The sequence below is a fragment of the Mirounga leonina genome, unplaced genomic scaffold, assembly GCF_011800145.1.
Source record: "Mirounga leonina isolate KUSES-001 unplaced genomic scaffold, KU_Mleo_1.0 Mir_200, whole genome shotgun sequence".
In the NCBI taxonomy this organism is placed as follows: domain Eukaryota; kingdom Metazoa; phylum Chordata; class Mammalia; order Carnivora; family Phocidae; genus Mirounga; species Mirounga leonina.
The window spans coordinates 14,826,064-14,852,890 of NW_023270503.1; the positions used below are offsets into that span (position 1 = coordinate 14,826,064).

Consider the following 26,827-nt stretch of genomic DNA (forward strand, 5'->3'; position numbering starts at 1 on the left):
GGCTCGGAGGCCCTCGAGACAACAGACTCCTTCTCAGTCCTGGCTTCGTGCAGCCAGTTTCCGAGAGCAGGGACAACAGATGGCTGGGCCCAGGAGGACAGGGCCAGAGCTGAGGGAAGGGAAGGAGGCTATTTCCCAAATAATCTTGCCTGGAGCTTGACCCCTATATCTGAGACTGGTGGATTCCCCCCCCTGCCCACCTTGTTCCCTTTCCCCCTCCACCCCCAGCTGGGAACCTGAAGGTGTGCAGGATGCCGAGGCTCATGGACCCATAGGAGCCCCAGGCCACATTAAGACCTCCCATAACAGGATAAATACTCTCCATTTCACTGATGATGACAGGGTAGCCAGAGAGGTGACGGGACTCATCTGAGGCTCGAAGACGTAGGCGCCAGAGCCAGGATGACCGCCCAGGTCTTAAGGCTCCTAGGCTCTTCTCACAGGCTGGCTAAGTGCCTCCCACCCCCACTGCACCAGTCAGGGGACCTGGAGGTGCCGGGTAGGCTGACCTTAGCTGGAGGGTCATTTTAAAAGAACACAGTATGTATTAGTTAGCAGTGCAAGGAATATTCTGGAGATGCCCCTTCAGAGGTCTCACAGGCTCCAAGGACTGCCCTCGAAGAAGAGGGTTGTTCCCAGAAGGGTTTCTGGAAGGGAAATCAACTCTAGGTGTAGGGAAATCCAGGCTCAGATGTCCTCCCTGTTTGATCCCTTGACAGCACCCCAAAACCTCTCCCTTGCCTCTCTGGCCATTGTTTCTTCCCCCAGGAGCCCCTGGCCTCCTCCTTTTCTCTGAGAGCTGAAATCTCACCACACCATACCTTCTCATCCCACAGACCCGTGCACACAACATCTTAGTGGTAAGACAGTCTGCACTGTAGACATCTAGTTATTTGGCAGTGGTTCCAAGGTCTGCCTTCTAGAAGGGAATAGTGTCATTGCCACCGTCTTCAGTCAATCATCGGGTGTTTATTGAGCCCTTGCTGTCGGCTGAGCCTCATGCCGGGTGGCACGGGGGACACTCAGAAGCAGACTGCAGTCTCTGGCTCGAGGAGCTTACAATCTAGTTTGAAAGGAGAGGTGGAAAGCTAAGAGCACAACGACCATGGCCTCAGACGAGACCTGTTGCAGGGAGAGGATCGGTGACATTCCGCAGACAGAGGGCATGGTGTGGGAGCAGTGGGACTCCAGTGGAGGAGCTGGGAAGGCTGAGCTGCCGGCCTTGGGCTTGAGCGAGGTGTGCGTCCAGCGAGTGTAGAGAAACCTGGCTGAAAGAGGGGCCGGGATGGGGTGGGAGCTCTAAGGGACTGGGTCACTGAACTTGCTTGAAATGGCATCAAGGACCAAAGGGAGCGCTACTGCGCAGTGTGGGAGGCCGGGAAGTCTGGGCCCTTAATTCTCCACTGAGGCCCAAGGTGAAAGGTCTAGCCTGTCAATGGCTGAGCAATCCACAAAGCCTTGGGGGTAGCTGTTGGCCAGGAATGGGTCCCGTGGGACCTTGGTGATGTGGGTGTTGTCACAGACGAGGCGTGAGAAGGACATTTTCTGTAGAGAGTCCCGCTGCTTCTCAGTGAAGACTCCGGGGTTCTCCCACCAGAATCTGCAGAGACAGAAGCAGGGTCTGTACACACAGCCCCACCGGCGGCCCCTCCCGCCCCACTGTGCCGAAGGGGAAGGCAGGAGGTGGCTGGGAACACGTGGAGGTCTGGGCTAGTCCTCACACAGGACTTCAGGACCCCCACAGAGAAGGGTCTGCTCTCCCCTGCCCTCCTCACACGATCTCACTTGCCTGTCTCCATCACGAATCTGTCGGAACTGCTTCCCCAGGAGGCAGGCCAAGAGAGACCCCACCCGGCCTCTCTCTACCAGGGGCTCGGCGACACCCCCAACCCAGATATCGATGTTGTCAGGGGTCCCGTAGAGATCCAGTAACTTCTCAGCCAGCCTCTTGTTCTTTAGCACAGCATTCAGCTCCTTCAGGGTCTGGGGTTGTGGGAGGTCACAGAAGCCTCTCCAGGAGTTGTACCCTAGGGCAGAGGGGCTGAAGCTGTCTCATCCCAGGGGCTTCTCACCCACGACCCCCCTTGGGGACATACCTGTTCCAGCTCCATTGGCCCCAGAAAGTCTGGCCTCATAGCCTCTGGGGCGGGGTGGGCCGGGCTCCATTGTTTTATGCTTGTACTTCAGGCTTGGGAGGGCTAGCAGGTCATATGGTGCTTACTATGGGTCCAGGCACTATTCTAAGCACTGTACAAATATGTCAGCTGAAGATGATAAGTAACTTGCCTAAGGTCATGTCACTAGAAATGGCACAGCTGGGATCTGAACCTGGGCCGTCTGGCTCTTCATTACTACATTAAATTGCCTTTCGTGGGTCCAAAGAAAGGTCCAAAAGTCATTGGTTTCTCTCTATTCTCCTTTCTTAATGTTTTTCTGGGCTTTTAAACCAGTTTGACAAAGTCAGCTGTTGTCCTCTTGTTCATTTGAGGAGCTCCAAGATGGTACTAGACATGTTCTCTTATCTCTGCATTAGGGAGAATGGAAGATTCCATTTCATAGACGAACTAAATGAATTTTTAAACTGGCATCTCTGCTTTCTGTTTTAGAATTGGTCAGATCCCCAGGGTTATAGCAGAGAGTCCCCAGGAACCTCAGAAAGCAACAAGAAGTTCCCTGGACCAGGCAGGACCCGAGGCCCACTCACCAGGCATCCCATGGTCCCGACAGCGCTGTATGTTGATGGCAGCCAGGTCAAAGCCGTGGATCTTGTGAGTGGGCTGGAAAAGCTTGTTGCGCAGCTCTCTGGTCATCATTTTATTCTGATTCAGCAGCTTGGACTTCTTGGCCAGCAGGCCCCTGACCAGAGGGTCAATTCCACCTGCAAGGGAGACCCAGAGGCCATCCCGGGGACGGGGGTAGGATGAGGCCATCTTCCATTGCTAGCCCCTCCCTCCACCAGATGTTTCCTCTCAGGTAAAAAGTAGGGCCAACTGAACATCTCAGGCTGGCAGCCAGGAGAGAAAAGCAAGATGCAGCCAGCCGGGTGTGCTGGGGCTGAGGGCATCTGACTGCATGCTGGGGATGGGGACGGGGGTGGGGAACGGGGCATTCCTGGGATGATGGCAGGAATATAAGCTTCAGGAGTTTTTTTGAGCTTTGGCTCAGAGAGTCGGCTCCTCCTTCCACATGTTCCCCTGAGGAACTCTCACGCATGGGGAGAGGTAGCAGGAGGCTACAAAGAATGACCCTGACTTGTCAGGCCTTAAGTAAAGCCAGTTTCAACGCAGCCCCGCCCAGGATAAAGGGGAGCTGGGCCCAACCTTTGGCACTTGATGGAGGTGGAAAGCCCTAGAGGAGAGAGGAGAGCAGAAAAGAGCAATTTATTTACCAAATTCATGAATTCTTTCTGCAGGGGTCAGAGAAGCCTGAGGCAGGGAAAACCTAGGCAGCTTAGAGGCCAGAGGAGGAGAGAAAGAATAATAACGCATATTTATTGACCACCTCCTGTGTGTCGGAAACCATTGTAGGGTGCTCTCCACATACATGCCACTTAATTTTTTGTATATCCTAGTGGGATAGGTACCGTTGTTGTTCCTGTTTTACAAATGAGGAAACAGGCTCAGTGAGGTGAATTCACTTGCCCAAGGTCACACAGGAAGGAAGTTCCTGGAATCTGACTTCTAAGCCAGGCTTCTTTAGAAGCAGGCCGAAGCGTGAGACCACCAGGTGACAGTGCTTCCCTAAAAGGACATACCATCTTTGACTATCCTCCAGGTGTTGAAGAAGAGGGTGTGCAGGGGGAGCTCTGCCTCTGGACCCCACGGCTGATAGTTCTCATCTAGGCGGGACACGGTGGAGGGGACCTCCAAGTGGCCAAAGCGGAAGGCAAAGGTGAAGACATTGGAAATTCGGGGGTCAGCAGATTTGTCGTAGCCTTGGTATGGAGGGATCCACTTCTGCATCTCATCACCGAGCACAATGGGTAGGTAGTCCCTAAAGGTGATAATCTGGGGGGAGAAACATGTCATGAGCAAAGGGTGGGAGAACACTGAGACCTCTGCAGAGTGAGGTTGGAGGAAGCTGCGGTCAAGAGGGATGAGTGGCCAAAAATCTAGGAGGGCAAATGGATAGCAAACATGCCCATTTCCCTTCCTGTGACCATGGCAGAGAGTTGCTAATTGATCATGACATTCTTTCTGCTGGTCGCTCATCATATGCTTCAACACGGGCCCTACTGATCAGTCCTTTGAATCGGCACTAGGCATGTATTCTCTGTGTCATCTCCACTCCAGGTCTATGGCCTTGAAGCTGAAGTGACAATCCTTGTGTGTCACTTGAACATAATGATGTCACATCATTCAATTTTTCCCCATAGGGCCAGAGCAAAAGGAATGATGAACCACAGGAATGGCTCACAGGGTAAGTTCACCTCATCTCCAATTCTGAGACAAATGGTGCACCATGGAGAGAGCAATTTGGGGGTTTGTTTTACTCAAAGCAATGAGCTAACACACACAGAGAAAATTTTGAAAAAAGAGAAAATCATGATATGCGTAATGCAATAACTATATGAATTTTTTCTTTTTTCTAATCTTTGTCTATACAATACATATTTTTACACACTTGTACTCCTAGAGAATACATACTTTTGTAATTCTGCTTTTTCACTTCAAGTTTCTCATGTTTCTACCTAGCTCACAATTATTACGTAATTAAATGTGCATAATATTCTATTGCATTCATGGATCCCTCTCTTATTGTTTTATTTTTAGGTTGCTTCCAATTTGTTCAGCAGCAAAGGTCATGGGGATTTCATCCTTGGAGCAGGCAGTCTGCTTCTCAGACTCTGTGAGGTGGCAAGAGACAGAAACTTGCCTCTGGCCATAGTGGACTGGCCCAGCTGTGGCACCAGACCAAGCTGGTTAGTCAGATTCTTGCTCTCAGGAATTTAGATTTTGGATGCAGCTGTCCTGGACTGTTTCTGATGGCGCTTGATCTGAGGGGACAAGTGGGGCCATATGGGGGATCATTTGCCACCATGTGCAGAAAAGCAGAAAAAACCCATCTGAAGACAGAGACAGAGAGAAGGAGACAGACAGAGAGAGAGTGGAGAACAATAGAGAAGTAGAGAAAGGCATGGAGAAAGAGAGGCAGAGTGAGATTCCAGATGGTTTCCAGTCTCTGGCTCTAACCTTGCTTAGGACCAACTACACTCCCTGCCCTGGGGTTCCAGGAGAAACCTTTATCAGCTTCCATTTGACATATGTATAGGATTGAACCAATACTAAATGTCTGAACTTGCTTGCATGGATTTCTTTTTCTTGGAGTCCAGTAAGCCTTGTATGGATGGAATTGTGTCCCCTTGCTAAGGTGTATGTTGAAGCCTTAACCCCTGATGTGACTGTATTTGGACATAGGGCCTATAAAGAGATAACTGAGGTTAAATGAGGTCATAAGGGTGGGGCCCTCATCCAATAGGACTGGTGTCCTTATAAGAAGAGAGAGAGAGAGAGAGACACCCGGGAGGCGCTCACACAGAGGGAAGTGTGTGGACATGTGAGGACACAGAGGGAAGGCAGCCATCTGCACACCAAGGAGAGAGGCCTCAGGAGAAACCAAACCTGTTGAAATCTTGGTCTTGGACTTCCAGCCTCCAGAACTGGAAGAAAATAAACTGGAGAAAATAAATAAACTGGAGAAAATAAATTTCTGTTGTTTAAGCCACCCAGCATATGATATTTTATTGTGGCAGCCCACGAAAACTAATATAAAACCTTAATTCAGATCATCTTTAGGTAGATACTTTTCATTCTTTGGATGATGTCCCTACAACAGAAGGCAGCCAGGAAAGTGCCTTCTGCAGACAGCATCAGTAGGCACTGAGTGGGAACCCTAGAGGCACCAGAAAAGTGAAGCAGACCAGAATAGCATTGCAAGGGCTTGGGAAACTAAACTGTCATTGGAACGAAAGCCCACGAAAGTATGCCAGACCTACATGTTGAACCCAAACAGACTTCTATAGGATCATGAGTCTCCTAACATAATAACTAAAATGTCTCAGATATAATTGAAAATCACTCATAACACCAAGAACCAGGAAAGCCACAGTTTGAGAAAAGACAATCAACTGATGCCAATAAATACATGAATCAGATGCTGAGGTTATCTGATAAAGATTTTAAAGCAGTTTCATAAAAATGCTTCAACAACCAATTCTGTTACCTTAAAACAACAACAACAAAAGACCATCTCAGCAAGGAAATAGAATTTATAAAAAAGAAACACTGAAATGATAGAACTGAAAAATACCAAACTAAAATAAAAAACTTGTTAGGAAGACCCAGCAGGAGTGTGGAGATGACAGGGTAGAATGGAAGACAGATCAATAGAATTTACTCACCCTAAACAACAGAAAGAAAATAAACAAAACAAACAAACACCTCAAACAAACCAGAACCTCGGGGATCTGTGGGACAATAACAAAAGATCTAACATTCATATTAATGGAATCCCAGAAATAGAGGAGAAAGGGATGGGGCTGAAAAAGTATTTGAAGAAATAATGCCTGGAAACTTCCCAAAACTGATGAAAGACATACACGTACAGATTCAAGAGGCTGAATGAATACCAAACATAACAAACCAAAGAAATCTACTCCAAGATGCATTATAATTAAATTGCTAAAAACTAAACACAAAAGTCTCAAATATCACCAAAGAGAAATGACACATTATCTATAAATGAACACCACTGTGAATAATGGGGAGCTTCTCATCTGAAACCATGGAGGCCGGAAGGAAGAGGCATGGCATTTTCCAAGTTCTGGAAGAAGCCAGAGGGAAGAGCAAAATAAACCTGAAGCAAGCAGAATAGGCTAAAGAAAAAAAAGTCAGGGGCATCTGGGTGGCTCAGTCAGTTAAGCATCTGCCTTTGGCTCAGGTCATGACCTCGGGGTCCTGAGCTCGAACCCCACATCGGGCTCCCTGCTGAGCGGGGAGCCTGCTTCTCCCTCTGCCTGCTGCTCCCCCTCTCTGTCAAATAAATAAGTTAAAAAAGAAAGAGAAAAAGAAAAGTCGCATTAATGAAGAAAGACCATTTGACAGAATTCAACATCTATTCATGATAAAAACTCTCCATACACTAGGAACTGACTGGAACTTCCTCAACCTCATAAACAGCATCCACAGAAGATTTACAAACAACATTATACTTAATGGTGAAAGACTGAATGCTTTCCCTCTAAGATTGGGAAGATGAGGATGTCTGTTCTCACCACTTTTATTCAACACAGTACTGGAAATTATAGCCATTGAAACAGGGCAAGAGAAAGAAATTTTTAAAAACATATAGATTACAACAGGAGAGATACAACTGTCTTTATTTGCCGATGACATGATTCTCTGTGTGGAAAATCCTAAGGAATCCACAGAAGAACTCCCAGAACTGTCTGAGTTCAGCAAGGCCAGGATTTTTATGCACTGATAAAGAACAAGTGGAAGCTAAGTAAAAAAAAAAAAAAAAAAAAGTAATACCATTTATGATTCCTCCAAAGAAAATGAAATATTCAGGTATAAATCTAACAAAGCATGTACAGGATCTGTATGATAAAAATTACCAAATGCTGATGAAGTATAGCAAAGGAAACCTGAACATTTAGACATACTGCATTTATAGATTGGAAAACTCAACATAGTAAAGATGTCAGTTCTCCTTAAATTTTAATGCAATTCCTATCAAAATCTCAGCAAGGTTTTGTTTGTTTGTTTGTTTGTTTGTAGACGTAGATAAGCTTATTTATTTATTTATTTTTTTTAAAAGATTTTATTTATTTATTCATGACAGAGAGAGAGAGAGAGAGAGAGAGAGAGGCAGAGGGAGAAGCAGGCTCCCAAGGAGCAGGGAGCCCGATGCGGGACTCGATCCCAGGACCCTGGGATCATGACCTGAGCCAAAGGCAGACGCTTAACCATCTGAGCCACCCAGGTGCCCGATAAGCTTATTTAAAAATATATAGGAAAGGGGGGCACCTGGGTGGCTCAGTCGTTAAGCGTCTGCCTTCGGCTCAGGTCATGATCCCAGGGTCCTGGGATCGAGCCCCGCATCGGGCTCCCTGCTCAGCAGGAAACCTGCTTCTCCCTCTCCCACTCACCCTGCTTGTGTTCCCTCTTTCGCTGTCTCTCTGTCAGACATATATATATATATGAAAGGGACAGACCTAGAATAGTCAGAACAATTTGGAAAAAGGATAAAGTAGGACGAATCGTGGCTCCCCATGGTAAGTCCTATTGGATAGCCACAGTAAACACTGTGATGCTGGTATAGGAAGAGACACATAGATTAATGGAACAGAATAGATAATTCAGAAATAAATTCACATAAAAATGCCCGAACACTTTTTGATAAAGGAGCAAAAACAATTCAATAGAAGAAGGGTAGCCTTTTCAAAAAATGGTGCTGGAGCAATTGGATATCCATAGGCCAAAGAAAATGAGCCTCACTCTACACCTCACACTTTATACAAAAATTAACCCCCAATGGATCATGGACTTAAGTGGAAAACATAAACTATAAAGCCTCTAGGAAAAAACAGAGAAAAATCTTTGAAATCTAGGACTAGAGAAAGAGTTCTGAGACTTGACACCCAAAGCACAGCTCATGAAAGACTACCAAATAGAATAAACCCAAACAAGTCTACTCCAAGATGCATTATAATTAAATTTCTGAAAAATAAACACAAAAATCTTAAATACTGCCAAAGAGAAATGACACATTACCTATAAATGAATGCCAAAAAGAAAAATAAAAGGATTAATTGGATCTCATCACCATTAAAAACTCTTACCCTGCAATAGATCCTATTAAGAGAATGAGAGATTGGGAGAAAATATTTACAAGTCACAAAGCTGACAGAGGATCTGTATCTAGAATATATAAAGAACCCTCAAAACTTAACAGTAAATGGGCAAAATATATGAACAAGTATTTTACCGAAGAGGATATACGGATGGCAAATAAGCACAGGAAAAGATGTTCAACATGACTAGCCATTAGAGAAATGCAAATTAAAATCACAATGAAATGTCCCTACATACCTATCAGAAAGGGTAAAATAAAAAACAATGATGACAGCAAATAAAGGCCGGGCTGCAGAGACACTGGATCTTCCATACACTGCTGGAGAGAATATAAAATGGGACAGCTACGCTGGAAAAGAGATTGGCAGTTCCTTTTAAAACTAAAAACGGACTCTCAGTATGATCCGGCAATTGCACTTGTAGGCATATATCCCACAGAAAGAACAACTTACTTTCGTGTGGAAATGTATACATGAACGTCCACAGCAGCTTCATTCATAATAGCCCCAAACTGGAAACGATTCAGATAGCCTTCAATGGGGTGAATGATTAAGTCAACCATGGAATACTACTCAGCAACAAAAAGGGACTTTACACCTGCAACAGCCCGGATGGACCTCAGGGCAATTATGCTGAATGTAAAGAGCCAATCTCAAAAGGACACATACTGCATGGTTTCATCTATGTAACACTCACGAAATAACATAACTGTACAGATGGAGAGCAGACTGGTGAGGGCCAGGGGATAGGGACCTGGAAGGGGGCGGGTGGGTGTGGCTCTCAGAGGGTAGCAGGAGGGAGTCTTGTGATAGTAGAGTGAAGTATCTTTATTGTGGAGGTGATCACGTGAAACTACCCATGTGATAAAATTGCATTGGCGTGTGCGTGCGCACATGCTCACCCCCCCCCCACATTTGCATTTCTAACTGGTGAAATCTGAATAAGACCTTTGGCTTGTGTCAGTGTTAATGTCCTGCTTTTGATGTACTGTGGTCATGCAAAACATTAGCACTGGGGGAGGCTGGGTGTATGCACCGTTTGCTGGTTTACAACTTCCTAGGAAACTACCTTATCAAAATAAAATGCTTAACTATGTGCACAGTTAATTCTAGCTAATCAATCAGCCAATCTACTATAGCAATGGACAATGCCTGTGACTTGTGGCTTGGGTGTGGAGAACTTAAAAAGAAGGGACTCCAACTGAAATAACCCACCTAGCTGCTGAGTAACAGTCCCAGGAGTGACGGAGACTTTGGTCCCCGTGATGGCACCTGAGTGACCAACATACAAATGACTCTCCGACACTCTGAATCCAGGGATTCATTTTGGGGCAAAGAAGCTAAAGAAACGAAAGGGAGAGCGAAAAGCATGAGACAGTGGGAAAGAAGCAGCAGAGGGGGAGAAGGGGAAGTGGAGGGACGGGAAAACCGAGAAGGTGGCGGAGCCAGGGGCAGAAGCCGGGTGGGTGTGGGAGGCAGTGCTCCTGGGCTTCCGCACCTGCATGAAGGCTCCCAGGATCTTCCGGGCTTCCTGGTAGAGCTTCTCTCCATCCCACTGAGGGTTGAGTCTCTTTAGCTCTTTGGCCAGACGATTGTGTTCTCGGAGAAAGAGGGTGTGGGAAGTGGCCAGCAAAATCTGCTCCGAGGCTCGGGAATCTCCTGAAAGCCCAGAAGACAGGAAGGTTGGTTCCCCTGGAGTGGCCCCAGAACCCAGTAACCTGCACAAAGAAATAGATGATAGTGTCCCCAAAGGACCCTCCCCTAAGCCCCTCCTTCCAGTTAACCTAAGGGAAGTTAAGTGGAAAGGGATCGGGGTGGGGATTCATAGGTTTGAATCTCAGCTCCACACACACGATTTTTAGCTGAGTCACTTTGGACAAGTTATGGGGCACTTCTAATCCTCAGTCTCTGGAAGAATGGGGATAAGGCTGACCACACAAGATTGTGCTAAAAACTACAGATGACATTAAAAAGTAAAATTTTGCTAATTACAATCCCAACTGCCCTCTAAATTGGGGCAGTACAAATTAACAGGGGCTTTTTGTGCGGAGCAACTTCGAAAGTTTTAGGAATGCAAATTTGAGGTCAGGAATGTGGGTAGGGTAAAATTTTCCCGTGCAATACGGGAGAAGAATCTAGAGATGGGGCCGTTGGGAGAAAGGAAAGAAGGGAGGAACAGGATGGGGGGGGGTTAGTTAACTGGCAGAAGAGCAGGTGTTTCACAAGAGGACATTTTGTGTCCTCTAATCTTCAGGAAAAGTCTATTAAATTCACAAATGCTTGGTCTTAGCAGGTATTTTTGTGGAAAACAGGAAAGGGTTCGGTTTTGTGTCTGGACTGATGTGAGATACGTGTGAACATGGAATCCAAGAGATCTACCCAAGAGATCTGGGCCTATGGACTGGCTTTCTGCCATGTCTGGGTGGGCAGGGGTTTGTCCTGCAGAGTGGATTTTTGGAAGAGGAGAGGTCTCCAGAAGCTCAAGGCAGAGGGCCTGACGGCAGATTAGGAGGGCAAGGGCCCCCAGAATTAACAAAATTGGGGGGCTTTGGTTGTGCACAGGTTGTATGGAGTGAGGGCTTTGTGCTGAGTGTATAAAAAGCCTTAAAAATAGGCATTCCTCTTAATCTAGAACTTCCTCTTCTAGTAAGTTATCTTAATAAAATTACTAAAAATGAGGGGCACCTCAGTCGGTTAAGCGTCTGCCTTCAGCTCAGGTCATGATCCCAGGGTTCTGGGATCGAGCCCTGCACTGGGCTCCCTGCTCAGTGGGGAGTCTGCTTCTCCCTCTGTCCCTTTTCCCCGCTTGTGCTCTGTCTCTCTCAAATAAATAAAATCTTTTAAAAACATAAAAATAAATAAAATAAAATTATTAAAAACGAGTGCAAAGATTCATCAACAAGGATGTTCATTACCTAAAAAAAACAGCAATAAATCACAGAAAATCTAGAAATTATTTAAATGCTTCCAAGTAGGGTTGATAAAATAAATTATAATATATGTCATGGAATATCAGGCAGCCAGTAAAAATCATGTTGTAGAGGAATGATTAATGATGTGATATATTAAGTGAAGACATCAGGTTATAGAACTTAACTGATAGTATAACCCCTATTATGTAAAACAGTATAGAATATATCTATTATTATTTTTTTAAACCTAGAAAGATGGGCATTAAAAATGTTAACAATGAATATCTGTGACTGGTGGGGTTTTGTGGATTTTCTTATTTGTGCTTCTCTGGACTGAAATTTTTTTTTTTTTAGAGTGAACACATGTTCTTAGATTTTGTATTCATCGGGGCCCTTCTGCCAGTCCTGGGCCAGTGCCAGAGGCAGCGGGGTTTTGTGTGCATTTTTTTTCCAGAAGGCAAAAGAGGAAAGGCAGTGGCAAAGCCTCCCTGGAAGCTGCCTAGTAGACTCCTGAGGCTTTTTTGGTCTCTCTCTGCTGCCAGTCCTTGGGTCCCTCTGTTCCCAGCCTAGACTCACCTGCCAGGAAGCAGGGCACTCGGGCGGTGGTGTTGATGAACTCACAGGGGCTTGGCTTCTTGATGTCAAAGGGCAGGTAAGCCAGCCCGTGATCACAGGCCTCCTGGTTCACAGCCATGAGGCCCAGTGGGCTGCTGAGGTTGCGAAGGCGGCTGGCCAGGCTGGGCTCGGGGCCATATACCAAGCTGGCATCGAGGAAGGAGGTCAAGGCGTTGATCTGATCTCGAGCCAGGGACTGGTAAGGTGGAGTGGGGCAGACGAACCCAGCTCGGAAGAAAGGCATGCATTTGCCTTGGGTCCTCACCTTGGGGTCATTGGGAGGGAACTGCGGAGAGATTGGCAGGTAGGTGACTAGGCAGATGTGGCACAGCTGGGACTTGGCAACCTCTCCCCAGGGCGGGCCTGGATGTTGCTGGCAAAGATGCTGATGGAGCCCTCCTGGGACCCTGGGACCAGACACTGACTCCAGATGCCTCCTGCTGATGCTGTACATCCCGGGCCACCATGCCCTGAAGTTCATTACATCCCACTGTGTAAAAAGGCTGAGGGGAATCATTCAATCTTTCATAGCAAAGGTTCCACATTTTTGGTGGGGAGGGAGTCCTGAGATCCCTGGACAGGGAAGCAGGACATGAGCTAGGAAAGACTCTGTTAATAATTACTACTAACAACAGCTACCATTTATTTATTTTGGACCTAACATGTACTGTGCATTATGCATACCTTATCTCACTTTGGTCCTCAAAAAATTAAGGCAGATAATTCAGTCGCATTTTACAGGTGAGAAAATTGAGGCTCAGAAAGGTTAAGTAAATTGCTTAAGATCTTAGAAACTGGAAGCGAGATATATGGGATTCAGATCTAGATTGACCTCAGTCCACAGCTCATGTTCTTTATATCACAGCACATAGCCTTGATTTGTTTGAGTGAATAAGTCACTCTCTAACTGTAAAACCCATGAATAAGAAGAAAACAGGGCACCATGGCAAGTTCCTCTCTCTTCCTGCTGGAAAGCCCCACAAATCCTGGCCCTCACTCGGATTCATCCATCAAATTGCACCTCTTTCTGGGAATAGCCTTCCCAGACCCCACGGTGACTTACAGCAGTGTTCTACAAACTTTACTGTGCGTAAAAATAATCTCCTGGGGATCCTGGTATAATGTAGATTTTGTTTCCCCATGTCTGGGATGAGGCTTGAGATTTTACATTCCTAATAAATCCCCAGGTGATGCCAATGCTTCTGGGCCAGGCACGGAGACGACTCTCCCCAGAGCTCCCCCAATTTTGCTATTAGCGGTTACTTGTCCATTTCCCACACAGGCTCTCAGTTCTTGAGGAAAGGAACGGTGTCTTATTCACCTTTAAATCCCCAGCACTTGGTGCACTGCCTGGCATGGAGTCGATAATTAATGTCCATTTATGGAATAAATGGATGGTGAATGAATGGACATGTGGGGTTTGGGAAGCCTTCAAATCAGCATTCGAGATCTATCCTGAGCCCTGGCTGAGCAGCTGGGAATATCTGCTCCGCCCGGGAGGTGGGGGGCTTGTCAGGACAGCTGGAGGGGCCTACCATGATGGGGAAGCAGTTGTCTCCCTGGATACAGTACTTGTCACACTGTGCTTTGGAGCATTCGCTGCTCCCCAGCTCGGTGTCAGGGGCAAAGTCCAGGTCATGGTCCACAATTTGACCCCACTGCATGAAGAGCAAGGACCTGTTTGCATCCAGAACACCCTCCTCATTCAGGTAGTCTGCAATCTGGTTGGATACCTCGCGGGCCTGCAGACCGAGAGAGAGAAGGGGAGGAAGGATTGGAGGAAAAAGTGTTTTGAGGAGTCAGATCCAACTGCAGCTTATTGTGTACCTTGGGTATAACGGGTACATTTAATCCCCACGACAATTTTGTGAGGCGTTACACCTATCCTGTAGGTGAGGACCGGAGTCCTGGAGAGGCCAGGCCAATTCCCCGCAGTCCTGCAGCTACAAAGGGGTAGGGATGGGACTGAGCACGCGTCTATGTGACTTGATGGCTTGCAAAGGCCAGTGCCCTTTCCACGACGGAAAGGGAAAACAAAAACAGGCTTCCCCAAGTAAGCGGCACCAAGGGGCCGGGTGTCTGGCAATAAATAGGAGAGGGGCTCTGGGGAGGCGCTGCCAACTCAGATGAGGCCAACAGATAGGACCTCCAGGCAAACAACAGCTGATGCACCCCAGGCGCGGGGGCGGGGTAGGCGCGGGCAGGATGGGGCAGGGAGGCCATCTGCCCGGGACACCCCAGGGTATCTGGCCCGTGGGCCGCCGGACTCGCCCCCCGCGTGGCCGAACTCCGGGCTCTGCTGCCCTCTAGTGGCACTTTGGGGAACACGGCCGGGGAGCCGGCCCAAATCTCCACCTCCGCCGCCGCGGCCCCGCCTCGCCCTCCGCCTTCCCACCTCTTTCTCCTGCCTTTCCACGTGTGTTTGGGGGCGCATCCCCTCCCCCCGACGGCCCTCCCGCCCCCTCCTGCTCGCGGCTCGCGCCCACCCCGGGCCCGCCCTCACCAGCGGGAGGGGGAAGCCGTTCCGCGTCCTGCCCGGCGTCCACCCGAAGGGCAGGGAGAGCCCGTCCTCGTACTCGGCGGGCAGCCAGCGCGCCAGCGCCCTGTTGGCGGCGCCCAGCGCGGGGTTCCCCCTGAAACCGAGCAAGACCCGCGCTCAGCCTCGGCCCGGCCGCCGCGGGCTCTGCTCCTCGGCAAAGCCCGTGGGGACCGGTGCGGGGAGCAGTGCGAGCCTCCGCCCGCGGGAAAGGGGGGCGCGGAGGAGACGCCTCTCCCATGTGGGGATTCTGAACCGCGTCCACCCAGCAGGCGCGGGGCTGCGCTGCCGCTGGGGTACAGCGGTCCCGTTAGAAGGTGGGGAAGCTCGGGGAGGGTTCCGGCAGGGCGGCCTCGGCCTGGCTGCGCTGGGGTTGCGCAGGGCCGGCGGGCGGGGTGGAGCGGGTGGGCTGGGCGTGGCGATCGGCAGGGGCTGCCCCGCACACCTGCCCGCGCCCACTCACCTGTTATTACAGTCTCCTGTAATGGTTCGGTAAGGACTGTCCTTGTCACATTTCACCGCAGGGGCAGGGGCATCACAGCCCACCTCCCAAGACAGTGCGGTCAAGTCCAAACTGGGGTCTGAAACAGAAGGGACGCCAAAGCGGCTGAGTTCTTTCTCCGTTCTGGGGCCCTGCGGGGAGGCAGGACACCGAAACCAGAGGTGAACTTCCATTACTTGGAGTACATGTCCATGTTCTAGGGAAGCAATTCTCAGGTGGTTTCTTGTTCAATCCTGACAAGTCATTAAAGTAGAATTTTAATTCCCATTTTACGGAAAAGAACCTGAGACCACAGTGCCCAAGAGACTGGCCCCGAGGCCGCACAGATAGTAACTGTGAAAGTCCCCAGAATTGTTAATGATTCTTTGTTTACCAGGTCATTCGAATTAACAGATCTTTCTTTTAGAATGAAAATGTCCCCCAGAGCTTGAGCACCTGTTAGTGTGAATTAAGTTTGATAAGACTGCTTTTCTTCTAAAGCTTCACTGACATCTAAAGTACCAAGCAAGCAGGAAGCTCGATAAGGAAGATGTTGGGAGGGGCTAGGGAATTTTTAAGGGAGCGGCACTGTGGTCTGAGGAGGAGTAACATAGTGGGGGGCTTCAGGCATCCGAACCTCCTAATGCAGCCTGTGATGCATCCCGGTGCCCACATGGAAGAGAGTCAAGGGAACCTGGTTCTGTGGGGGCTTCGGCAGGGGACCGTCTGTGAAGGTTGGCAGGGGCCGGGATTCAACCTTCCTCTCCTTTGCAGTCTCAGAGTCTCAAAGTGATCCCTACTTCTCCCCACCTTGTCCCAGTTTCCTTCTTTTGGAACTCTGGAATTTGCCCATGTCCTAGGCCAGTTATCTTCCCGGACTTGATGTTTTCCCAGGGAGAACCTGCAGCCTCTTCCTCCGGTCGGAACCAAACCCATTCCTCTATGACCCTCCCCAGGAGCTGTGACCTTTGGTGGTGGGGGGGTGGGAGGAAGTGGAGGAGTTGGAGGAAGTCACGATCAATCCATTACCTCGTTGTTTCAGCTCCACGTTATTACCCCAAACAAGATGGAAATCTCATCTCCTGTGACATAATCCCAGTAAATCCCCTGATACATGTGGCTTAAATGTCTCCTTTATAGGCGGTAGTGGTGGCATTGTGGTTTGGGACAGGGAGCCCATGTTTATTGACTTTAGCACTTCCTCTGGATAGAGGCATTACAGATGGCATTATACAAAGAGCATGAATGTCCCCTCGTTTGGAGTTGGCAACATGACCGTGCTGGGCCTGCGTTCCTTTCTCGGCCAAATGCACCCCACGCTGGCATAGCTGTCCCCTCTGCCCCTCCTCGCTCTGCAGGTTCACGGCTCTGAGAAGGGACAGCCGGAGGGCCCCTGCCGGGAGGTGCTCCTAATAGAGAACGCAGCCTTTGGTGCCTCCTATTCCTTGCTGCAGGGAGATGGCCCCTTCCTGCCATCAGAGGGCCAGTGGGTTTTCTGTACCTGTGGCATTGGTCACGGCCAGTTGCTGCCTCAGTCTCTTTAAGGCCTCCTCCCACACCTGCCCGTTGCGGATGGCTGTGCGCGCCCGGCCTTTGGCATGCTTGAGGTACTCCGAGAGCTGCCGAGAGGTGGGCTCCTCGGAGCTCATGGCCGTCTTCAGCCTACAGCGGAGAGCAGGGGGAGAGTCATGACCCGGCCCCTCCAGCTCTGACCCTGTAGAAGGGGTGTCTGGGGAGGAGCCACAGGGAGTGTGGGCAGCATCCAGGAGACAAGCTGGAAAATCTCTTCTGGGAGGAGAAAGCTACAGTGTGTCTCTGAGTGTGTCTGGTTCTGAGAAAGGGTGGACAGATGGGGTGAGTGCTTCCTGAATTAGAATCGGAGGCTTGTAACTGTGCTGACCGGATCAGAATCAATGGGGGTAGTTTAAAAACACCCAAGCCCAGGATGTACTGATTCAAACTGAGGAACTCCTGCCATGGAGCTGGCATCTCATCAAACCGTGTGGACTGAGAATTCTAGAACGAACAAGCCTGTGGGCCTGTAGTTCTTCCCATGGAAACATCCTCAACTGCATCTGGCCCTAGAGGTAGCATGGAGTTTGTTTAGATGTGGGCGGTAGCCTCCGGCCGCTTGTGGACCATTTTGGGGGCAAGATGTTCAGCCTTTTTATTCTTAGTTTCCCCCATGTGTAAAATGAGAAGCCCAAATCCCTGCTCCTAAGAAGTTTGTGACAACACAGAGGTGACTGAGCACAAGGTGGGGTCAGAAAAGTCCGGTCCGTGAGAATCCACTACGCCGTCCCTGTGCCTCAGTCTCCTCAGGTGGGAGAGGAAGGGTTCTGTGAGAGGCTGTCTACGGCTCTAAGACTCCGAAATTTTGGAAGTGGCCCCAATACTCACCAAAGACAGCTCTGCTTTTGGGGGACAGCTCACTGGCTGCAATACCTGGGCTGTCACTATGGATCAGCTTCTTAACTATTTCAAGAGTGAGGGGTGTGGTGTCTCAGCGGAGGGACTTCCTGGGCACGTGGGACAGGCACAAGGACAACTGTGATGACGGGGCTCTAGTCAGCAGGCCTACCCCTGACCAGCCTCCCCAACCTCAATATAAAAGAACCTGAGAAAAGAAACCAGACTGTCTTTTGGATGCTGTGGCAGGGACAGCGTGGCCCAGTGGCCCAGAGTGCTGCCCTGTCCAATGTGGTAACCGCGAGCCACGTGTGGCTATTTAAATGGAACTTCATTAAAATTAAATTAACTTAAATTCTGTTCCTCACTGGCACTAGCCACATTTTAAGTGCTCAGTGGCCACGTGTAGTTAGTGGTTCCTGTATTGGACGGCACAGATATAGAACATTGCATCATCACAGAAAGTTCTATCGACCAGCACTGGGCCTGGCGTTTGAGTTCAGGAAACAAGATTTGAACCCTGGCTGTTTTGACTCCTGTTGTGATGCCTGCCACTTACTAGTTGTGCGCCCCTGGGCAAGTTACTCAACCTCTCTGTACCCAGCTTCCTTATCCATAAAATGAGGATAATGGCAGCAGCCTTAGGTTGAACCATGCTATTTGATCATTTTGACCTCAACAACACGTTATTTCATATTGGGCGAGTTAGCCTTCGTAGGATTGTGGGCAGGAGGGAGCCTAAAGCACCTAGAGCTGTATCGGGCATAGAGTAAACGCTCACGTGTGTTAGCATCAGCATCACCATCCTCATGAGCCAGGACCCAAAGGGCCCTCCACCCCAGAAACAAGGTGGGGTGCTGGGCCTTGTAGGGCTCCGCCTGGAAGGTCCCATGCAAGGTTCTCCGTGCTCCTTCCTGCCTCCTCTGCCCTGAGCTCTGTGTGGCTCTCCTGCCTGAAGGCTGACCCCCCACCCCCACCCCGGGGACTTACCTCCTACTTTGCTCAGGGCTGTGTTCCTTGGGAGCAGTCAGGGTTTGGGAAGAAGTCTATCCATCTGCATGCCTGCACCCTCGCCCTAGCCACCATCACCTCCCATCTGGACGGCTGCAGCAGCCTCCTGACCCGGCTCCCGTCCTTCTCCCTGTCTCCTGTCCATTCCGCACACAGCTGCGACAGTGAACTTTTTAGAAGGAAAGGCAGTGCCACTCTGCATGTTAAAGCCTTTCATCGGCTTACCCCGAGACATGGATGACTCCATCTGCTTACTGCACACGTGCTCCTAATGTTGCGCCTTCACGGCCTCTGTCTAGTTCCAAAACATCCTTATCACCCCCAAAGGGGACGCCATACCCATTAAGCAGTCACTTCCAATTCCTCCCCTGCTCCCTCCACCCGCCCCACCCCCCTACCATCAACCACTAATCTGCTTTCTGACTCTATGGCCCTCAGGACCCACGTCTCTATCTCACCTGTGTGTGCTCTTCCTTGCCTATCACCTCCACCAGCATTGGCCTTCGTAGCCCCCTAAGCCTCTTTCCCGCTTGGGGAAAAGATGCTATCCCCCTGGCTCTCTACTTGGCTAGCGGCTTCTCATCCTCCATCAGGCTTCCCTGATCCCTGACCTCGAGTAGCAACCATAGCTCTGTGTATTTCCCTCACTGTTCTTTTCATAAATCATGACTCCTTGGATTGTTTGTGTTCATGTAAGGAGATGTTTCTGTGTGATTCTTTATGTCTCCATGAGGCCCCTGAGTCCAAGAACTAACCAGGGAGGATGAGTCCCAAAGCAGGGCTTGTCACCCCGTGCACAACTCACAAAGGAGGTGAGGAACCCTGATTTTGTGGCTTTTCCTCTATCCCCACCTTGTGGCTATACAAGGATTGAAGTTAAGGGGGGAGAGAGAATGTTCCTTTGGAGATGGCTGCTGAAGTCCCAGGCACTTCCCTGCTGCCACCATGGGGCTTCCTCTGTGCTTTAATTTGGGTGGCAAGGGCCTCAAGAGGGGGCCTGACTGTGTGTCCTAGAGTCATGGCCAGTGCATGATGCCTCCCAAAGAGCCTCAAGGAAAGGTGGCCGGCACTATGCACCTGAGAGAGAGTGAGCCAGACAGGGCAGCCCTGGGCAAAGTCCACACAGCCTCAGGCAGCAGGGCAAAGCCTTTCGTCTTCTGGAGCCTGTCTAAAAGGGACCTGACTCAAGAGGCGTGGGGAGGTGAGAGAGTGAGCCAGATGCTTCTGGGCTGAGGGTTGGAGCTGTAAGCTACTGGCCAGAAACTTCTCTGGGTCAGGGAGCAGGCAGCAGAATCTCCGAGAGAGCTGACAAGTGCCTGAGGTGGGGAAGAGCCTCTGACTCCCTCAAGGCACTAAGTTGTGAGGTGACTTAGACCTTGTCCTCTGGTATCTCTCCTCCCTTCCCCAGCATAACCCCTAAGGAGTCAGAAACCTGTGCTCGGGGGAGAGGGGGGAGCCCAGGAAAGAGGGATGAGCAGACTGTGCTCCCTTTCTCACGATAAGCCTCACACAGCTCTGAGCTGCGGGAGGTGAGAAGTTCTGGGCTTGGTCTCCTTATGCTGACATTTGAATTCCTGAAAGGACACTGTTCCTGGGACTAGAAGTAACCAGAGCACATATTGTCATCTATAAGTCAGCAGAACAGTTATGGGACTGCTTAAGAGTTCATTCAAAGGCCAAGGAGGAAGGAAGACCCAGTTCTAGCACAAAGGGACGCAAGAGGAAGGAATAAGGTTGCTTTTTGCTCAACACAGTGGTTCTTCTTGTTTGTCTGCCTTTAGCTGGATGGGGATCCTGAGGGCAGGGACCCAGCGTGCATAGCTTATTTCGGAGACCCCAGCCCCTACATGTGGTTGGAGGGTGGCTCACTCTGCTGGTACCGTGTGGGGTCCCCAAGCACCCTTGGATCTTTTTATGGGGTTGGGGTGCTGCGCCCCTAGCCACCCCGGGTGCAGCTGCTGAAGGCTCACACCTGCACCCTTCTTGTGTGATTACTGAGCCAATCCTTGCTTAACTTCTTCCTTTGACCTCTCCAGCTCGCCCCCTCACTTCATTCACAGCTTTCCTGAGGACACTTTTTAATAAGTCACCTGCACATGAATCCACGTCTCAGATTCTGCTTCCAGGCAACTGGACTTAAGTCAGTCAATGTTAGTTGAATGAATGGAGAAATTCTACTCACAAGCTTTCTGAGACTCTGGAATGCATGACCCAAGGAAACATTCAGTCACGTGGAAAGAAGTACTTACAGGATTAGATCAGACATTCTCTTCAAGGTGATTTACAGGCTGAGGATTTTTAGGACTTACGGACTATTACTCCTACTTGCCACACACTGTAAGCCAAGGAGGTAGGGGGGTGGTAGCGTGGCCTGTGTAACTGCTTTGCTCATTGGCTTGTCGGGGCTGGCCCAGATGTGCTTGTCATTAACAGAAAGCCCAGGAGGGGAGGTATGCGGTGTGTGCAGCTCACGTACTTGGTCCGGGATTCCAGGAAGGCCTTGTTGACTTGGATCTTGATCTGCCTCACGGCATCAGAGATGACAGCAGTCGTGGTGGTCTGTGCTTGGAGGGGGAGGGGCAAGGAGCAGAATATTTGACACCATTCCTTCGAGATACCCTCTGCTTCTGCCTCCCTCTTTCTCGGCCATCACCCCCACCCCTCAAATCTGAGCAGGTAGAAAATGGAGATTAGGAAACATTCACAAGAATCCTCAAGCAGGAAAAGCACAGAATGGGAAGAATACTCTCTGAGCCTCGCTAAGATGTCAAAATTGCTCCTCAGGAGTCCACGAGAATACCCAGGGATGGGATTAAGGTGGGTGACCATTCAGGTTGGCTTGGGTTACTGGGCTGTGGGGATTTTTCTGGTTCTTGGTGAGATAGATGCTTAAGCGAATCCATCAAAGGGCTTAGCTGATCAGGACCCTGAAGTAGAGAAGGGGATGGCATAGGGTAGAGGTAGGATTTCTTCTTGTTTTCACTTGTATTAGGGTCTGGAACATGGGGGGCAGGATGCATTCTCTGAAAAAGGAAAGTCTGGTCGGTTAAATGGTATCCCCCCCAAAATACCTGTCCAGCCAGAGCCTCAGAATGTGACCCTATTTGGAAATAGGCTCTTTGCAGATGTAATTAATTCAGATGAGGTCATAAAGGCACGGGATTAGGGTGGGCTCTAAATCCAGTGACTGGTGGTCTTACAGCAAGAGGAGAAGACACACGGGATACACAGAGAAGTGTGTTAAGACAGGGGCAGAGCTTATAAGCCAAGGAGTACCAAGACTTGCTGGAGCACCAGAAGCTAAGAAGAGGGAAGGAAGGATTCTTCTCTAGAGCCTTCAGAGGAACAGGACTCTGCCGACACCTTGATTTTGGACTTCTAACCTCCCGAACTGTTGAAAAATAAATTTCTGTTGTCTTTTTTTTTTTTTTTTAAGATTGATTTATTTACTCCAGAGGTGGGGGGAGGGCCAGAGAGAGAGGGAGAGAGAATCCTGAAGCGGACTCCCCATTGAGAGTGGAGCCCGACGTGGGGCTCAATCCCAGGACCCCGAGATCATGACCTGAGCTGAAATCAAGAGTCGACCACTTAACCAACTGAGCCACCCAGGCGCCCCTAAATTTCTATTGTCTTACAACACCCAGTCTGTGGTCCTTTGTTACAGCAGCCCCAGGAAACCATACAGGGAGACACTTACCATTTGTGGCCAACACTGCAGCCTGGAGCAAGGTCAGGGAAGCTAAAAGGGCCGGGAGGTGGAGAAAGACCCGCATTGCTGAAACGAGACCGAGGATCATGTGTGAGCCTTATAGAGCTCCCATGGGAGGGACTGAGTCACAGAAAGGGGATGGTAAAGCAGAGATGGCCCAGGGAACAGCAGATGCCCTCACACTGGAGCAGAGAAGGGAAAAGTACAGTAACTAAGTCAGCATCTACCATCTGTGCAGACCCATGCCAGGGACTGGCAGATGTGAAAGAGGCAGTGCTAGAAGGGAAAGAACTCAGGCTTTGGGGTCAGGAGGTCCTGAGTTGTACTTCTGCATTTGCTATAACTAGCTCTGTGACATTGGGCAGGTTACCTAACATCTCTGGGCCCCTGACCTGCCAAGTGAGGGAGTCAGACCAAGTGACCCAGGAAGTCTGATTCTGCCCCGACAGCCTGTGACCTGAGGTCCCACACCTGTCTGGTCACAGGTGTGAGAAATGCTATTACCAAACCTGGAACACAGCTTTGGAGTTCCCCTCCCTCCTTCCCTTGAGGTTGTATTGCATCAGGGGAGTGTGACTGGGAAGCAGACACTCAGCTCCTCCCTTCAGAAATCAGCAGGGGCTTCCCCCTTCCTCAAAGAGCCAATCTGATGGGAGCACAGGAATGGAAGTTGTGACAAAGCTCAGGGCTCGCCTGAGCTCATAGCTTGTCTCCAGCTACCTGGAGAGATTCTAGCTCTTAGATTAACCCCTTCATTGTGAGCTTTAACCCTAAACCTAAGTCATCGGACTAAAATTCATGCAACTTTGTTTGCTGATGAGGGGCTTTAGGGCTTAGAGTGTTCATGAGGTTTGGTGGAGTAGAACCAAAATATCTTTTGAGGACATTCTAGCTTCAGCCCAGGGACGAGCCCATGGCATACAGATGGAATGATGCTGTGTTTAGACCATACTCCTGACAGGCCTCTTAGGTTTCACAAGTGGACACAGGTTCTCCCCACTGTGTGCATTCACTTGTTAGACTCCAGAATCACACCAGGGGAAACATCTCAGATTGGCTGCCGCCTCCATATCTACTTGAAGCTCCCTAAGAGAAACTGTGGTTCTGGAGCTTTGCCTGAGGGGCCACCCAGGTGGTCTTCTGGACACCCTCCAGATACTCTCCCCTTGAATTAGGCCAGCCCAGAAGAGAACTGTGTATCTAGACCAGGTAATTTTGGTCTAACACTCCCCCAATCTTTCCCTGTCCTTCTATGATTCCCCTACCAACTCTTACCTTGTTGAATCTACTTTTTGTAAGCTAATTCTAGAAAAAAGGCAAGGTATGAATAAATACCTTTCTGGCCAAGATTCTCCTTGGCACTTTTGTTTTTTTCCAAAAGGAGTTCTCAAATGGCTTGGCCCTCAGTGGGATCCTGTCTTACACTTCTATGACCCCAAGTAGAAGCGTAGTCCTCCTCTTTGTGACTCGAGAGGACCATTGAGCCAGCAGAAATCTGCCCTTTCAGGCACACAAAAATGATGAATTTGGAGTAAAAAAGTATCATATATTTTTTAAAATTCTGGTAAAAACACATAGCATAAAATTTACGATCTTAACCATTTTTAACCATCCAGTATAGTCGTGGCCAGTATATTCACACTGGTTTTTTTGTTGTTGTTGTTGTTTTTTTGGTGGGCAGCAAAGGCAAGGTTTATTGAGTGATAGTAAAGTTTAGAGTACAAAGCTCCCCAAGAGGGAGGGGACCCGAGAGGGTTGCCCATATTCACCCTGTTTTAAACAGATCTCTAGAACTGTTTCATCTTGCAAAACTGAAACTCTATACCCACTGAAGACCAACTCCCTTTTCCCTCTTCCCCTAGCCGCTGGCAACAACCAAATCATTGATTTTTAAAGAGACCTGATGGCCACACAAGTATTCATTACACCACTCTTTCAATGACTAGTAATAAATTAAAAACAAAAAGTAAAATGTTAGTCTATGAAAAAGGGCATCATCTGAGATAGACTGAGGAAGAAAAATATCATAGCCGAAGACATGACAATTGAGAAATCTGAACAGGAAAAACAACTTGGATGCTCATTTCTCTTCTCCTTTCCCTGGAACCCCCTTTATACTCCCCTCACTGGGAAATAGGGAAGGGACCTCAAGACCAAAGTCAAATTATTTTCCATGTCTTGGCCAACCTCCCTGGTGCGCGTGAAGGAAGGATGTAGGACAGAAAGCAGAGCCAGGCAAACGCAAGTTCATGCCACTGCACTGGAAAAAAAGGTGTGCTAAAAGATCCTGTAGGATCTTTGGATGACTGGAGGGACACTGTCTGTATCCAGAGCCAAGCAGGGCAGAGGGTGGAGGACGTGGGGCTTCAGAGTGTAAGAGGTCAACAAGAGGCTTCTGTGATGTTTGGATATTTATCCACATTCTTATCATCAGGTTCAGTGAAGAAATCATTTCCCAAGCCTGGAGGCTTCCCTGTGACATGAAGCATTATCTGGAAACAGAGTCACAGCCTCTGCCTCTCTAATGGCCGGCTGGTCCACAATTCCTTGCCTCAACTCACACTCTCTTATGAAGAGCCCTCTCTGCCCGATGAACTATTCATTCTTTTTTTTTTTTTTTAAAGATTTTATTTATTTATTTGAGACAGAGAATGAGATAGAGCATGAGAGGGTCAGAGGGAGAAGCAGACTCCCTGCCGAGCAGGGAGCCCGATGTGGGACTCGATCCAGGGACTCCAGGATCATGACCTGAGCCGAAGGCAGTTGCTTAACCAACTGAGCCACCCAGGCGCCCTGAACTACTCATTCTTCAACAGTCAGGCTAGATGCCACCTTCTCTGTGAAGTGTAGCAGATTTCTCCAGGCAAGGTTAGGTCATTCATCTTCCTGTCCTCCCCTAGTACTCTACTCATATCACATATCACTGTTTTCATGTCTGTCTCCCCTATTAGACTATAAGCTCCTCAAGGGCTATGTCTTATTTACTTTTGTTTTTTCCCATGCCCAAGCCTACTCTTGGTACATAATAGGTGTTGGGTATATGCTGAATGAATGAAACTCCTGGGACAGAGAAGAAGTTCAGCATCTGGAGGGTGCAGAGGGTGAGGGTGGTGATGGTCCCTTAGTCCACATCTTAATGTGACTACTAATCACCTGGAGACCTTATTAAATGCAAATTCTAGCTCAGAAGGTCATAGAAGGGGCCCGAGAGCCTGTACTTCCAACAGGATCCCAGGTGTTGTTGATGTTGCTGGTCTGCAGACCACACCCTGAGTACCAAGGCCTTCCAGAGAAAGGCTTTCAGATTTGCTGAGAAGTCACCAAGAGGGGCTGCAGGAAAGACTGAGAAGGGAAGGAATCAGTGGGATACTTTTCCATGAGTGACAAGAGCTCTGTTGAGGGTGGTGGGATGAGCCAGGAGGAAAACCAACAAACACCACCATCACCCCTTGAGCAGCTCCAGGAATGAGAGGAAAATAGTGAGGAAAAGTTCTTATCAAGATCTCTTTAGAAGAAATAATCCCCCACCTCAGCCACAGGGTTTGGAACACCCAATCACATAAAACACAGTATAATTCAACCACTCCGTTCTCCCAAAGTGAAGCCCAACTAATATTGCTGCAATTCATATGTCTGATTGAGATTCGGGTGTCCACAAGGGTATTGAAGACACCTGGGACTAGACATTCAGGGATAACTAGATGTTCAGATATGCTGGAAATAGCAGGCATGCGATGCTGGAAACAAGATAAAGATCTGAGAGCCCGGACTTAGGGAACCCTTAAAACACTGCAAAATTTTCACTCTAGTTTCACAGGATATCACATTAGTCTCAAGAACACCATACGGAGCATCATTCTGTTACTATTTATCCCCAACTCTCTGTGTTATCTCTTAGGCTTCAGTTTCTAAAGAGGGTGGGTGAGAGGTCTATGGTACCCTCCAGACCTAAAAGTTTATTTTTCTATGACTGTTTTCAGACTCAGAAAAGCTGGCTTGCCCCACAGTAGATTTAATCACATTCTCCCTTATACCAAATAAGGATGAACTGCCATGGTGGCAGCCAAATCTGGCATCAGAAAATACCCAGTGAAGACAAGTCCAAATGCAGTACCAAGCATTCTGAGAAGCCTTCAGGAAATTTCATCATCAACTTTGCAGAAATCAGGAAAGATTAAAGTTAATGAGTCTTACCTGCCAAGTGCCTTGGCCTCTGGTAGCAGCCACGGAGTTGATCTGTTGGGAGGAGCTGATGTTTTATAGCTTCCACCAAGAACCTATTTCTGGGAAAGGCCCGGAA

General features: G+C 49.0%; 1 protein-coding gene across 2 annotated transcripts; it reads right to left on the reverse strand.

Annotated features, from left to right (window-relative positions):
- Positions 1-973: 973 nt before the first annotated feature.
- LPO (lactoperoxidase) lies at positions 974-26,827 on the reverse strand. 2 transcript variants are annotated; one of them, XM_035026751.1, is made up of 13 exons: positions 26,722-26,827; positions 22,516-22,593; positions 21,295-21,382; positions 16,900-17,060; positions 15,381-15,498; positions 14,885-15,014; positions 13,917-14,123; positions 12,343-12,667; positions 10,353-10,513; positions 3,755-4,007; positions 2,705-2,878; positions 1,790-2,027; positions 974-1,600 (listed from the first exon to the last, which is right to left on the reverse strand). In XM_035026751.1, the coding sequence occupies exons 2-13, from the start codon at positions 22,589-22,591 to the stop codon at positions 1,393-1,395; spliced, it is 2,139 nt and encodes a 712-aa protein (XP_034882642.1). In that variant the 5' UTR covers positions 22,592-22,593; positions 26,722-26,827; the 3' UTR covers positions 974-1,392. The 2 variants fall into 2 exon arrangements, with proteins under 2 accessions (XP_034882642.1, XP_034882641.1); XM_035026750.1 differs by lacking the exon at positions 26,722-26,827 and having other exon boundaries at positions 22,516-23,544.